This window comes from Lemur catta, chromosome 19 (assembly GCF_020740605.2).
Source record: "Lemur catta isolate mLemCat1 chromosome 19, mLemCat1.pri, whole genome shotgun sequence".
In the NCBI taxonomy this organism is placed as follows: Eukaryota; Metazoa; Chordata; class Mammalia; order Primates; family Lemuridae; genus Lemur; species Lemur catta.
Genome location: NC_059146.1, coordinates 12,905,298 through 12,921,716, shown reverse-complemented (window position 1 = coordinate 12,921,716; position 16,419 = coordinate 12,905,298). Strand labels below are relative to the sequence as shown.

At 33.3% G+C, this 16,419-nt stretch overlaps 1 protein-coding gene across 1 annotated transcript in view; it reads left to right on the top strand.

Annotated features, from left to right (window-relative positions):
- The first annotated feature begins 10,052 nt into the window (after positions 1 to 10,052).
- The window catches only part of LOC123624152 (transmembrane protease serine 11F), a 52,421-nt gene continuing 46,054 nt past the window's right edge, over positions 10,053 to 16,419 (top strand). Inside the window, exon 1 of the mRNA XM_045531776.1 lies at positions 10,053 to 10,112. Within this exon, the coding sequence (XP_045387732.1) occupies positions 10,102 to 10,112 (11 nt within the window). The 5' untranslated portion in view covers positions 10,053 to 10,101. The remainder of the gene's footprint in view (positions 10,113 to 16,419) is intronic.

Genomic DNA, 16,419 nt, shown 5'->3' with positions numbered 1-16,419 from the left:
TCACTATTGGCCTGGGTATGAGGAGATGGGCGCTATCGCGGCTGGTGGGAATTAACACACCCTTTCTGGTAAAATGTGGGGGTTTTTTTTTGTTTTGTTTGTTTGTTGCTTGTATTTTGAGACAGTTTTGCTCTGTCACCCCGAGTAAAGCACAGTGGCGTCATCATAGCTCACTTCTTATGCTTACATTTAAATTCTATCCTGTTCAAATTTTTATTCTCTTTGCTTGAACCTTAGATTAATGATTAGACATTTCAATTTATTGTTTAGAAATGTTACTTCCAGTCAATTTAGAAATATCTCCGGAAGTTTATAATGGTATTTGTTTTGCTTGAAAGGTTTAATTCAGTGCTTCTCAAAGTGTGTACCACAGCCCCCTGAGGATCCCCGAGACTCTCATTGGCTGTTGAGTCCAAATCATTTTCATAATAGTAGTAAAATATCAGTTGCAGTTTTCTCTGTGTTGGCATGTGTACTGATGTAGCAGAAACAATGATGAGTAAAACCACAGGTACTATAGTGAGAATCAAGACAGTGACACAAAATTGCACCAGGACACATATTTGTCACTTCAAAGCACTCCAGAAAAAAACAATTTTGAGTTCACTTAGGAATGTTCTTGATGAAGCAGTACAAATTATTAGTTTATTAAATCTTGACCATTGAGTACAGATCTTTTTTAATATGGTGGTCAAGAAAATGAGAAACCTACATAAACACTTCTGTTGCCTCCTGAAGTGCAATAGTTGTCTTGAGAAAAGCTCTTGGGCATTAGAGTTGAAAGTTGAAATAGCTAGTGTTTAACATGTAGCACCATTTTTATTTGGAAGAAAGACTGACAGACAATGGTTATTTAGATATAGGTCTTTGTAAGACAGCTTATTAAAAATTAATGAAGTGAGCCTGTTACTTTAAGGAAAACAGCTAATGATTTGTTAGTGATAAAATTCAAACACTCAGGTGAAAATCTGAATGTTGAAAAGCTTGTATACTCTGTGAATTTGACAGCTTCCCAGTACTTGAAGAAGTACTTTTTGTAATGAGATTGGTGATGATGTTAAAAATGTGTTTTTTTGTATTGTATGATGAAATGTGTCAATATTTTTGAGATCTATATGGTTACGTGAACTAAGTGAATCAATACTTTATAAATAACCAATACATGATATTAAAAAAATCATACGTGGTAAAAGATCTCAAAGTGTGGAACTGATGGATTTTAGCATAACCAAGTAAAAAAAAATCATTGATATGGCTTCAGATTCTACATTGCAACTCACATTTAAGAAATTAATGCTTTTTAAGTATTATGGTAGAATCAGAGTATCTACAATTATTTGAAAAGAACATGCAAATATTCCTCATTCTTTCTAACTACATGTCTAAGACAGGATTTTCTTAAAATACTTCAATCAAAACAACACATTGAAATATAGTGAATTCAAAGGCAGATAAACATAAAATGGGATCCATGATTTTTTGAATGCAGTTTTTTTAAAGATAAAAATGTTATTTATATAATGGTTTATTATTTTAAATAAATTAATAGTTTAAAAATTAAAACAAGAAATTTTAAAATAATATGGTAAATATCAATATATACCCCACATAAATCATAGTTCTTTGGGTCCCCAATAATTTTTAAGAGTATGAAGGGGTCCTGAGACCAAAACACATGAGTACCTCTGGCTTAATTCTTTACAAAACACAAGTGAGCCATAACAGAACTATCTAATGATGGGGTAATAATTTATTAGCCTTAAGGCTAGATTTAAAAATGTGTAAGCTTACAAAAAATTTTATCTGTTCCTTTTTCATTCAGTAACTCATTGCATCACATATTTAACATAGTGATGATACATTAAATGACTATGCACATTAGAAGGTTTAAAAAGTATAATACTGGTCCTCCGGGTGGTATTTTTTTTGTTTTAATTAATGCTTAACTCCTAGCCCCAGGCATCTAACGTTTTAGTCATTTCCACAGTCATACGGAGGATCTCTAACAGTATACACTTTTTGATGGTGAGAACTTTGCTCCTAACAAACATAGTCTTAGGTTTGTCATAGATCAGGTGATTAAAATCATGGAAGTATAATTATTTTAGACTAGAAAAAGGTATCACCTGTGATGTAGTCCAGATTTTTCTTGGGGCAGAGATGGAAACAGAGGCCCAGAGAAGGCTAGAAAACATACAAGGTCAGTATGTGACTAATTGTGGAATTGGAATCTGATTTCCTAGTCAAACACTCCTGTAACTATACTACTATTTATTCTTTACAGATATTTAATTTTTGCTATGTGTAATCTCTTTGACCTTGAGTGCAAAATACTGACTCACTATGTTATAGCAATTAGACCTAAACCAGTAATCTTTGGAACTTTCACCTGCTTCCTTTAGTCTACTTGGAGGGTTCAATTTTGTTAAATTAATATTTTGAGGTATTAAATTAGAGATGGGCAGATTCAGTGCTGAAAATCAAGTTTGGAACCTTAATTTAAATTTCCAGGTTGTGCTGCCCTAGTTGCTGGTAGGACACCTGTTTTGTGGGGAAAAAAAATAGAGAGTTTATGTGTGTATTTTACTTTGATTATTCAGGTAATATTGTCATTTAACCTGGAGCCTCTGAGAGATTATAGATAAAAAATATTGGAAGGGCCATGATCTGAGAACATTCTGAAGTTTATGGCTAAAGGAATAGTTGAGTATTACAATCTCCAGAATTTCCTATGTTCCTCTTCTTTCTTTCTTTTTTTAAATTGTTTTCCAATGATTTTCTTTTATGCTCTGCTCTACTCTACTTCTTCTCTACTGTACCCCTCTCCTTTCCCATCATCAAACCTAATATGAATTTTTGCATTTAAAACAGTTACATTTGTTAAATAGCTGTATATTGCCAGTTTTCACATATAAAAACCATGTTTAGTCTTGTATAAATGTTTTTTCTTTTGTAATGTTTTTCTGCATCTTTGCAGTACTTTATTTTCTCTTTAATGCATGTGATTTTCTCTACAGGGATTTTGCACACTTTTAAAGGCTATTACTAGTTATATTGTATACTTTTTGGCCTTGCAGATGAAATGATTTTATTATTACTTACAGATGGCTAATAGTGGTAAAGTTATTAAATTTGGTATATTTATTAATATATTTTGTAGTAAATCACTTTGAAATACTTTATTGCCGTTTTCCTCTTAATTAGCTTGGAATTTCTATATAGAAAATCATTGTTTGCAAATAGTGTTTTTACCTAGCAGATTTCAATAGTTAAATGTCTTTGTATAATTTCATGTCATATTATGTTATCATGGGCATACAGAGAACTAACTATTAAATAATATTTAAATCCCTAATTTTAACAATGAGAGACCCATGCCTCAGAGAAAATGATAGTCTGTATTAACACTAGTTAGTGAAAGCAAATATGCATATTAATCTGTAGTCAATCCCTATAGTCCCTCTTGAAACAGGTTTAGGGTCATCTTCTCACTTGATATAAAATTAACTGTATGGCTATTCATGTATGGCTTAGAATAAATCATCTTCTTTTAAATCTTTACCTAAGATATTTGATAAATTTTTACTTGTTTACCATAAATTTCTGGAAAATTACATAATAATGAAGTCCCCGTTTGCAGCTGATCTCTATCCTAAACCAAAGGGTAGATAAGAGAGAATAATTAGTAGTATTTGAAATGTGTCATTAAGCATCAACTTCTTATCTTGTTAATTAGGCATCTAACTATAGCTCTCATAAGGAAATTCTGACCAGCTAACATTGCATCATGACCAGTTTCATTCATAAATTATGAGCATAAAGTAACTCCTTCAGTGACAGGTACTTGAATTATGCATAAATAGAGAGATAACTAAGGAGTTAGTACACTCACTGGAGATGAATGAAACAAAACAATCCACGTTATTTAGAAAGGAATGGAGACTGATGACTTCAGCATTATGTGAATTTGGAATTGAAGACAAAATTGGCCAGAATTCAATGAGAGTAATAATTATGTTTTAGATGGGGAGTAAAGGAAGGGGAGAAACTGAGGGATGTGGAGTTCAGATCAGGGGAATGCTTGGGCATAGAAATTCCGAAAAGCACAGGTGGGAAGTCTTTGGGTACACACCCTTAGCCTGAGTATTGCCTTTGCTGTTTTACTATCTCTTGTTTGTGTCTACTAGTATCAGAGGCCAAAGAAAATAAATAAGCTTCTGTGGGGCTTGGGCCTAAAAGAAAGGATGGATGGATGGAAAGAACATGAGCAGGTGAAGGAAGGGACAGGAGAAAACGCCTGCCTGAAGCTGCTTGTTTGCTGAGTGCAAAGACCAGCTGAAAACAGCTGACCTGTATGGATGTGGTTAAAGAAATTAGCAAATGGCCCTGACCCTTTGCACGTGTCCTGGGTAATAAACACAGGGAGGAACTTAGCTGGGAAGGCCATTTCCTCCTTCAGACTTTGGTCTCTCCCCTTCTCTGGACACACTATGTGTTTCTCAAGTAATTTATTCCTTCACTACCGAGCTCTGGAGTGAAAAGCTGCCGCTACAAGCTTCTTCTTTTCTATTTTCACCCTTCATATCAGAAGTCTAGTTTAGTTTCAGTGTTGAATTACATCTTGTTACAGGACGGCACGGAAACTATCTAATATATTCCAGAAAACTTTCTTACTAGTTCTAATTTGGATACCTAAGGACCAAATTAGAACAATACTGTTTTCAAAATTAGTGTCATGACTTTTTAAAAGTAAAGATGACTTTTTGTGAAACATATATGTGTGTTTATTTATATGTGTACTATGCTATGATATAAAATATATTTTTACTGTGGAACATAGTAAAAATTTTGGGGAAAAAAACTTGCACTAAAATGTATCAGAAACCTCAATATTGACCAGGAAAAATCAAATTCCCACTCAAATTCCCACAAGCGTAAGTTTAGAGCAGTGATGTAGGAGGTAGAGTAGGAGCGGGATGTCAGTGGATAGTAGTCCTCCCACAGCAGGGAGGAATATTTTATCAATGATGTGGTTTAGAATTGCTGGTGCAAGGTGACAATATTAACCACACCAACTTGAATCACTTTCCTTTTGTTTTTAAATTCTTTCAATAAAATGTACTCCCTGATTTCCTGCATGCAGAATAGACTGCTTCGATAGCACTTGACTCTAGCCTTGGTGTGTCATTGCTTTATAGCAGCAATGGAAGTTCCAAGTTGTTAATACCAGAATCAGTGTCTTTTATCAAATTATGAATCTCTATATAAGTCACTGCAAAAAGCTAAATCAGTGACAAATAAAACAAGAGAAGCATTTAGAGGAAATGGCCATCCTGGTATTCTAAGTATAGTTTATTACAAGATTCCTTTTTCTTAGCAGCTAAGGAGGAAGAAGGGTTTTTAAAGAGTTCCAGACAGCTAACAATACAATTTTATGCAGGGAAAATTATTTTTTACTTCCAAAATCAAGGTAAAAAGAGGGAACATGTCACAGTTCTAACTTTCAGAATTTACAAATAGGGTATGTATAAATTATAGTTGGAATTGAATAAAATAAATCTGTCAGTGAGTGTTAATTGACCACCTACTAGACACTAAAAGATATCTAAGAAACAAAAGATCCAGTTCCTGGTCTTTAGGATTTTAAATGTATTTGAAGAGACAAAACTAGTATACACAAGACAATAGAAAATAACACAAACTTGTGTATTATAAAGGGCTAAATTTTGTGCCATGGGTTATAAGTGATAAAAGAGTCTACCAGAGGAGAGGCTAAGCTTTATGGAATAATGTACTACTACTACTAAACTATTGATGACGATGTAATGTTTATTAAGTAATTACTTTTGCTAGTGTTCCAAGTCATCTACATTCATTATTTCAATTGCTACTCACTGCTGTTCTGTTAATAAAAGATAAGTGCTATTTTTTTCTTTCTTTTACATATGAAGCAATCGAGGCACAGAAAGGTTAGGTGATTTAACCAAGGTCACAAAGTTCATGGTAGAATAAAGATTCAAATCTTTTAATCATTTAAAATGACAAGTCCAAACAGCATCTACTCAGGAACTAGGCTTTAAACTGCTATCCTAAACTCTCAGAGATGGCATTAAGGAGGGAGTTGTTAGGCTGTGCAGTCCATCTTTGGGGGGCGGTCGGGGGGGTGGGGAGAAAGAATTCTCAGTGATGAGGATATATAAAAGTTTATTTATTTTCCTGAGAAGGGAAAAAAGGAAGGAGGGAAAAAGGAGGGAGAGAAGGAAGGAGGGAGGGAGGGAGGAAAGGAAGGAAGGAAGGAAGGAAGGAAGGAAGGGTGTGGCCGCCACACACAGAGGGAGGAAAGAAATGTCAAGTGGTGAGGAAAGTTGTTTGGTGCTTTTAAAGGGTAGAAATGGCTTTTCTTTCTTCTCTGTTTCAGGGAACTGATAACAAAAGTGGCTGTGAAGCTGCTGTGTTGGCTTTTTCTGTTTCTCACATAGCAGATTGATAGCAGAAGGCATCTGGTATTGTCTCTTCTTGAGGAAGCAGGGGAAGCTCACCTTCCTACCGTCCCCTTAGGAACTTTTTCAATGCTGAGAAAGAACTCAGAGATAACAAGTTGGGCCACACATGTTTTAATTAAACAAAGGGTAGTTGTGAGTTTCTCTTACTTTCTATTTGATAGTTTATTTTCCTTTATTAAATAGGTTATTAGTAAGACCACCTCCCAGTAGTAATTGGATTGAGCTTTTACAAAGTGTCATGTTTAAGTAAGAGAAAAGAATACGGAGAACACCTCCATGGGAGGGAGGCTGTCATAATAGAAGAGAAATTACAAAGCTGGAATGAGTATTACATGTTTTAAGGATGACAAAACTTAATTAGACTTGAAAATTAATAATGTGATTTATCATGGGAAATAAAACTGGGATAAATTTGATTCTTGGAGAATTCTGAAATTCATTGAGCATATTCTTGATGAGGTAGAAAATACTGAGCCATTAAAAGAATTTTTTTAAATAGTCACATGATAAAAGCCGTGTTTACGGGCAATTAGTATTTAATGAACAAGAAGGTGCACTGGAAAGAGAAAAGAACAAGTCATGGAGTGCAGCTAGAAAGTGGTTCTAATAGGCTAAGATAGGCTGGAAAGAGAGAGGACTGTATTAACCAAAGAAATAATTTGAAGGAATAATCAAAATCATTAGCTGGATGCAAAGAATAAACTTGAGGACTGAGTCAAGGATATTTTTGAATTTTGAGTGCAGGTGATTGGGACATTGGGTGGTACCATGACGAAGAAAGCTTGGAGGTGCAAAGATGCGTTGAGTTTGAGACACCTAATTAGACTGTAATACTCTCTGAGAGCAAGGTGGTGCTCTCAGGGCAGAGAACATAGTGTCTGGCACATAGTAGGTGACCAAGAAAATATTGTTCCCCCTAAATATATACAACTATTATGTACCTTGCTTGGGAGTACCTTAACTTTCCCTTTGGCGTCCTGGTGTAATGTCATCGTATTGTTGACTTTTCCTCATGAACATTTTGCATCATACACTCATTGTCTTCCCACTGATAATAAATCAATCAACAATGCAGCGATGGAAACCAGTATAAGTGCCTGCCCCCATGTGGCAACATGTGTCTAACGAAATAAAATTCACATGTGGTAATTTCACTTTTATGGTACAAATTACTAATGCCTGCCAACCCTCAGAATTAACCTCATGAAGGCTTACCTAGCCTTATGAAGATCACTCTTTTGGAAATCTTCATGTGCTATATGAATTAGAACCTTATAGATCAATGTCTTATTTATCACGATTAAAGCAAAGGTCTCAAGACAATATGTTGCTAAAAGAGAGCTATATAGACAGAAGAGTTTAGAAAATACCACATTTGAAGAACAATGAACAATTTAGTGCTAATCCTGGGGAGGGAGGAAAGTGAGAATTGAGAGAGAATAAAGTAACTAACTGTTTTGAGGGATTTATTATGGGCCAGACACTATTGTACATTCTTTACATTTATTATCTCATTTAAACTAGATGAAAGTGTAAGCCCCATTTTACAGAAGGAGAAACTGAGACATAGAAAGGTTAAGAACATTCCTAAGTTCACACAGGTGGTTAATGCCAACCAGTGCCAGGAACTGAACTCGGACATGTCACCCACCACAGTGAAGGGACCACCCCAGAGAATAAAAATGAGTTATTTTACATATTCACTGAAAGCAGAAGGGTTGGGGGGACAAAAACAAAGAAATACAAGCTTTAAAACCAAATAGAAGATAATTAGAAAGAATGGGCCAATAGAAAATCTTCCTGAGGGAGACAGTTAAACCTCTATTTTCGAGCTTTTAAAAATAAGACAGCTTCTATTGCAATCTTCAACTGTTTCCAAATAGATAAAATATATATCGCTGTATCTCCTAAGTGTTTCTCTCCCAAGTCTTCTGATTCAATATGAAAATGCTGATTTTCTTAATTAAGAGAAGGAATATGTACATACCACATGTCTCATTCCAGAATCCTCAAAGCTGGCTTCTGGACTTGCTCATACTTACTTGGATATGCTTCTTATATAGCATAATTTCCTTGCCTTAAGCCACAGAGTTTATTTTCTGTTGTATAATTATTTACTAACATAAAAGTCTGAGACTACTTTTATGAATTCTAATAAATATGGATTATAAACATCTTAATTTATTAATAGGAAATATTTTAATATAAACATTAAAACCATTTTACAAGAATATTTGCACAATGTAAATTTAAAGTTAGCGTAAGTAGTACTATATATACTACATAGAAAATGAAAGTAATAATGAGTTATAGTCATACACTAAAGTTAATATAATTATTCTAGAACCTTTGTTAGATTTTATAATTTTTTACTTTTGACAAAAATCAAAGCTCTAAAGAGAGGTTTATTTTGCTGAATTAAGACACAGTTTTCAATGTAGTTAAAGTAACTGATATGTTTTGTGAATTACTTATTTAGCAATTTTTATTTCTACTCATAAAATTATATGTCTTTTTGTCATATTGATTATACAAATGAACAATCTGCTTTATTTTTTCCATTTGTAAAATGTCGGGAAATGTATTTCTTTTAATGCCTTAGCAGAGTATTATAATGAAAATGTTAACATTAGATTTATATTGTGTTTGTAATATTTTAGCTAAAGGTATTCTCTATGAACAACAAAAATGCACATTTATAACTTTTGTCTTTAATATCTTATGGCTCTGAGCCTTTAAAAGTAGCTATTAAAATTGAAATGTCTATCTTATAATTCTTCTGATCTTTATTAGAAATTCATGCATTCAGAGTAAATTCTCTGTGGACGTTTGTCAGTAAAGGGACTATTTATAAATACTGGGGAATTCACACCACTTAGATGGACAAAGCTATTCTTAATGATGAGGGGAAAAGAGGTTTTGTTTTTGTTTTTGTTTTACTTTCCTTTTTTTTTTTTTGCCTTTTTGGGGGTAAATAAATTCTTTCAACAAAGTCTATTTATTATTTATAGAGCTAAAATGGACAGTATTAGAAAAAGCTAACACAGTCGTGCCATTTAACTTATGAGGAAAGTAAGTCCAGTAAACTAAGTAGCTTGCCATGGTCACACCACCAAAGTGGCAGAGACAGGTACCCTGGTCCATAGCCCAGGTCTTCTCTGCTCTATCACACCTGTGATTCCCTCAAAGGGAAGAGAAGGAACATTTCTAATGAAGTAAGAAGTGCCATCAGTGTACTCTAGTGTATTGTTTTGTTTTGAAAACAAATTAGGGCCACACCTCAATGCTGATCACACCTTCCCAACCGGAAAAGTGTGGTCTTCTGAGTCATCACCATTTGCACATTCTGAGCCCTCTACTGTTTGGGGCTTCTCTATGCAGCTATTGACAATCACACCATGGTGTGGAACCAGCTGGCACAAAATTGATCATGCTCTTATCAGGCTATATCAAGACTGCACATCTCAGTCACTAAACCTGTCAGACTGGTTTCTTTTCTTGTTGCCAATGCCTGTCATTATTTTCCAGCCTCCCAGCCCTCACCTGGCTGATATAGATCAGATGTTGACTGAATAGAAGCTGCCCCAGTCTTGGGTTCATGATGTACGCGTAAGTACTCAGTTTTTCTCAGTAGGGGTTGTCAATGGGGACAGAGGTTCACAACTCCGGAGACAGGACGTGCAGATGTTGGTTGGTGGAGAGTGCTTCAAAAATTAGAGTTTTTCATGTGTGTGCTTTTGTATTTTCTGTTAAAGTTTTATTGTGTTGTTTTGTTGTTGTTGTTTTATTGTGGTAGTGTTGAAATTTCAATATTGAGGCTTCACGAATTTTGATCCAGAGTTTATAGTTCTGAACATTTTAAATATCCTTTCTAATTGGATTCCAAACCAGTATTTTTTTTAACACAGATATTATGTTAAAAATAGAGACTGTGCATAAAGAGAGGGTAAGGTAGTGAGTTTTAAAATGTGTTAGTAAAAGTGTTTTGCTCTCAAGGGATCTAGTCTCAAAGAATGAATGTAAGACTTTTGAAAAGTGGCCAATGTGGTCATTTCTTTCTAAATAATACAAAGGGAAATGATGTGTAGTAACAAATTAACTCTATTATATTATAACATTTAGAAAAACCTGTGCTTCAAAGAATAAAGTATTTAATATAGTTAATTTAATGTTCAGTAGTATGATATAGATTTTTATCATATGTTGCTTATTGAAGTATATTCCAGGAAAATGAGAAATAAATTTAAGAGGAATGGGTATTAGAATTGTTATTTGTTTAACTCTAAAAGAAAGAAGCGATAGGCAATGGGATTATTGTATGTATTATATGAATGAGTAAAATTAAAATACTCATATATAAATTATTGAATTAAAATTAAAATCTAGACTCTATGTGACATTTGAACTCCAAAATAATTCATCAATTGACGAATTTAAGGTAGATAAATTTGTACATATGTTTATATTTAGATAATCAGGCTATTGTTTTACTGATTCAAGAATGAATAATTGATATTTGATTAATGATTTCATTCAAACTCCTGCTCAGTCTAACCATAATTCTTAAAGAGGTTCTTAATCTCTCTATAGACACAAATTTCCCACATGTTCTGTACTGACTGATGTTTCAGACTTAATCATGATTTTGTGATAATTATAATTTTTCTGTCGTTTGATTTTTGTCTTCAATTAAATAAAACATATTAAGCCTGTAGGCTCTGGCAGTCTTAATTGATGAGTCTTCTTGCCTTCCCTAATTTATTTTCTAATAACAGCACGAACCTGAGGAAGACTGTCCATTTCATGCCTAAAGCTTTTGCCAACAGACCCTTTCATGATAGCATGAGATAGCATGTTGTGTGTACTTCTTATGAAACACAAGAAAGTATATTTCTTTACCAAGATAAATATAGAACATGATAAAATGTACAATATAAAAAACTTTTATATTTAACAAACATTCATATAAATATATGTTAAAATTTTCAGTTTAAAAAATTAACAATTCTAATACACTTTCCTCTTCAATTTATATTTGCAGTTCTTTCATATTCATTTATTTCAAAATTCTGTGGTTTGTCTTTTTCTATTAGCCTGGTGCTTCTTTTCCCAATTATGGTATCATCTCTACTCACTCACTTTTCCATTCTGAAAGCTTCATTACAGGACATATGAAATTTCCATATTAACACAGATCCAGCTATGTTTACATATCTCACATATCTTCTTAAAGAAGGCCTAGGAGATATTTGAGATATGATAATTCAGAAGGTAAATAAAAAGCTGAACAGTGGAGATAATTTATACCAAGTAAATTTATGTCGTGGTGGTGATTAGCATTTATTGTTCAAGAGGTGAAAGCATCAAATAAATGCTTATAGACTAGATCTCAGTTTCATTCATTAATTCAACAAATGTGTATTATGCTAGCTTATACTGGTAGCACATTATACACACATATGTACATATCTATATATATTATGTGTTGTGTATTATGTGTATACATATACATCAGATGCACATAAACAAATACATATGTGAATGAAATAAACATGGTCTCTACTTTTATGGTATTTACAATCTAAAGGAGGAGACGTGATAATTAAACAAATGGATGTGAATTATAAATATGACAAGTACAAGGTAAACATCTTACACTTTTTCCAAAATTTTAAAAAATTCACTTTCTTTTTTAACTGCTAGCTTTTTTTAAAAAAAAATAGATTTTTGCTTTACGTGGTAACATTCTATGGCCTATGTTTATCACCAGATAAATAAAAGCTAAATATCTGAAATGCCTTTTGAAAACATTAAATAATGATATAGGTTTCCTCTGTGCTTAAGGAAGCCTTGTGAAGATCTAAATAGCACCTCTTAATACTATTCAACAAATGTGGGAAGACAGCATGGAAACCGGTAACTTGACCAGGAAGATAAGTCTGTGTTGTTTTTAAGCAGCTATTTGGTGTAGTCTTTAAAAAGGATATTGTATCTCAGGAGTACTTGTGGGGCTGGATAGGTTAGGGTAGTTGATAGATATTTAGGGACAAGTTGCAAGAAAGTTTTTATATCCTTGAATCATATAAACATCATAAGGCTTCATTATTTATTATGAAGCTCTATGAACCCTTAGCATTTCAGGAACATTTATATGCAAAATCCAGGTTCAAAACCCAATTCAAAGACAAATCAGAAATGTTTCCATTTTCTATTTTGGATTCTATTTATTATATTTTCTTCCAATAGTGCATATGACTAAACTTTGACTCTTAACTAATTCCCTGTACTTGCCAGTATTGAAAATATATTAGTTTTTAATTTCTTGCAAAGTTTTAAAAAGTTTGTAATTAATTGCTTATTATTACTCAAAACCTGACAACAGGCTACTTTGAAGTATTCCACAACTTACATAACATTACCATCAGATGAAGGCCACATCTTTGGCGTTTTGTATAACATAAAGATGAATTAATTTAAAATATAACTATAGAAAATATGCAGTATGATCTACAAGCGAGGACCATGTGAAATTGCCACCTTTGGAGGGTAAAAATCGAATACCAAAAATTTCATGTGTTTCAAATTTATTAAGTCTCTTCCTGGTCTTGTTTTAGTTTCCCTAGAATATAATATATGGAAGGAGTAAATAACATTCAGAATACGTGATTTTAAAAACTAAATATAAAGGATTGAAAAATCCTTTATACTATCTAAAAAAATGCTGATATTGATAGTAGAATGTTCATCTTAAAGACACATTCTAATAGGTGAGATAATAAGACAAGAGCAAGTAGGTAAGAATTAACTTCTGAAAATAGAAACAAAAACAAAAACAAACCTTAGTGCAAAACAGACTGTAGGGTGTGTCTAGATACTATTGTAAGCAAAAAGGAAAAAAAAAAATCCAGTTAATCATTTTATCTACAAGGTGCAAAACAACTGCTAACTCTTGCATTTCCCTCTCTTACATCCATTGACAGATCCTGGCATTTGCTTTGCACTGCTTCTCTTTATAATCGGCCAAATAAACTTGAACAGGCAGAAAGACCTAAAATGAACGAGGCCTTTAGTGCAACATGTCAGTGTCAAATCATGAGAATCAATACGAAGTAAAAGAACCTACAGCTTCATCTTGCTAAAAGTTTTTAAAAACAGATTAAAAATCAGGTCATTTATATTACTCCCATCTTTTACACTGAACTCATTTCAGTCATGTGTGTGCACCTGAACATGTTGTAGAGACCTGTTAAGAATTGAGTTTGACATATTAGCATAGACACCGCCTCGAAACTACGTCAACGGTGTCATCCTTTCCTCTCTGCTAAATCAGTGAGGCATTTCCTGCCCCATTTTGACCCTACTGACTAGCTTCCCCTCCCCTCTTATCATTCATTTTTCCCTAATCTTCTTGCTCCTTGGTGGTTACTAGGTCCTGATTATACCTTCATTTCTAATTGCAAACTTCAGTTGCTTTAGGTGGTACGGGCCACCATTTCTGATAGGGAAAGGAAAGATCTTTTTTTTTCATAGCTTATATATCATATCACTTTTTGAGAAATATTAGCTCATGGGATGTTGCCATTGAGTCGGTAGGATATGATCAGATGAAATGGTTGACAAGTATCTTCACCTTTTCACAGAATGAACAGAATAATTTTCAGTGAAGTTAACTCAAGAAATGTGTCCTCTTTAGAGGAGAACACAGACTTAGATTATTTTCCTTTCCTGATTCTTATGTTTTGGGCAACTAATTCTTGCTTAGGACAGCTCCTGTGTTCTTTACTCCTTGTCCCAATGAGAAAAGCAAGAATTTAGCTAATGTTTACTTGTCTTCAAAATTGGCAAAACAATTAAATTCTCCTTATTTCAATTCATTTAGCTGGTCAACTGCCATCTTTCTCTTGCTTGACAGTACCTTTTAAAAGAACCCTAAACATTACTTGTAAATAAACTGTGGTGATACGGCTCATTAGCTATTCTCCATTCACAAAGTTAGGGACTTTGAATCAGATTTTCAGTAGTATTGTGTGTGTCTGTTTGTATTGTGGACATTTATTTGCCCTGACTCTCTTAGGGCCCTCCATTAGTTGGAAAGTTTGATGTCTAAACTAGAGTTGAAGTTTATTATCAAGGAATATAGTAAAGCCAACTATTACTATATTCTTACCCCACTACTCAACTTGAACAAGCTGAGCTCAGTACTGTTTCTGATATTGCTAAGCCAGAGTTCATACTTAAGCTTCACTCTACATTCTCTCAAAAAAAATTTTGTTTTAGGTAGATCGAGGACTTGGACAGCACTAACGTACCTCTAAACTAATAAGAATAAAGTATTCTATATTCATGATTGTCTTTCCGGAAGTGATTTAGTAGATTTTAAATAAGATGCATTTTCATTCAACACGCATGTATTAGGAGTTGTTCTAGATGACTGGAAGTAGATTATCTAGTTGAATAATGTGTTATCTATGCATTAGAATAAATGACAAACATTTAGAATGGAAACTACTTATTAGAATTTCCTTTTCTTTGATTCATATGCTAATATTGAGGTAACTAATGTTGCATTTATAATGTTTAACTGCTGAACTGCATAGGAGAAAATATGTGAAAACTAGATTTTAAATGCTGTAGTATACTTAATGAAATATGGCTATTATGATGCATACAGCCATGGAATAAGCTTTAATTTCTGGCTATAATTCCTTTTCAGAGTTATATTTGTAGCCAGATCTAATACTATACTAAGTTGATTAAGGGACTTTCATGCAAATATGGAAGTAAATTCCTGTTGATCTATTTATGGAAATAAAAGTAGAATCTACCAGAATATGAAATTCAATAATAAAACCCTAGGTATTCTTACATAGACAAAATTTAACACTTACATTGTTTAAACTGTGCACATAATTTATAAGATTTTTTTTTTAAAGCTCAGAAGTTAAAATTCAATTATTCTTTGTTATTCCATAACTACATGGTATGTCTTGTTAAACTTCTGGGAATACTCAGAACTTCAAAAAATAAAAAATGGTTATTTATAAAAATTTCAAGTCTTATGAAATAGCATCTAAGTTGCATAATTTTTTAGTTAATTAGTCAATGATAAGGCAGCTCAGTATTCGAGGGGACAATTTCAAGAATGAGAAGCTCTTATACTTCTTTGTATGCAGCACTCTAACCTGCTCATTACCTCTCTCACACATGGCCCTTCAGAAATGTGACAGTCAGATTCTGGGGCATGTTAATTTTGTTTATTTAATATGCAGATTATATTAGTTGTGAACCTTGTTGATCTCCTTTATCTAGAATAATTATATCTTAATGACAGCCCCACCCTCTGAACTGGATTGCAATATACCACAGAAATACAAACCTTTATGCTAATCATACAGGAAGTTAAGTGAAGAACATTGGCTGCTTATTGAAAACAACTGCATTCTGAAATTATATATTTATGTATTTATTTTGCCAGAACCTGCATAGCAATAACACATTCTGCTTGGCATCTGTGTGTGTGCGTGCTTTCTCTTTCTTTCTCTCTCTCTCTCTGTATATGTATATATACACATATATACACACATCTGGCTATATATAATATGAAATAGAGCTGATATTTATTATAAGTTCAAATTTACTGCAACTAATAGCTCTTCTTTCCTTACACCTCAGGAACCAATTTTTACTAGCTACAAACTTTCCTTCTGCAGCTTCCTCACCTTTGTCTGCTTTAATAGAATTTAAAATAGAGATAGGGCCTTGTTCTGGATTAGGCTGTGGTTTAAGGAAATGTTTTGGCTGGTTTTATCTTCTGTCCAGACTGCTGAAACTTTCTCCATATTGGCAACAGGGTTTGTCTTTCTTATCATTCATGTGTTCATTGGAGTAGCACTTTTAATTTACTTCAAGAAATTTT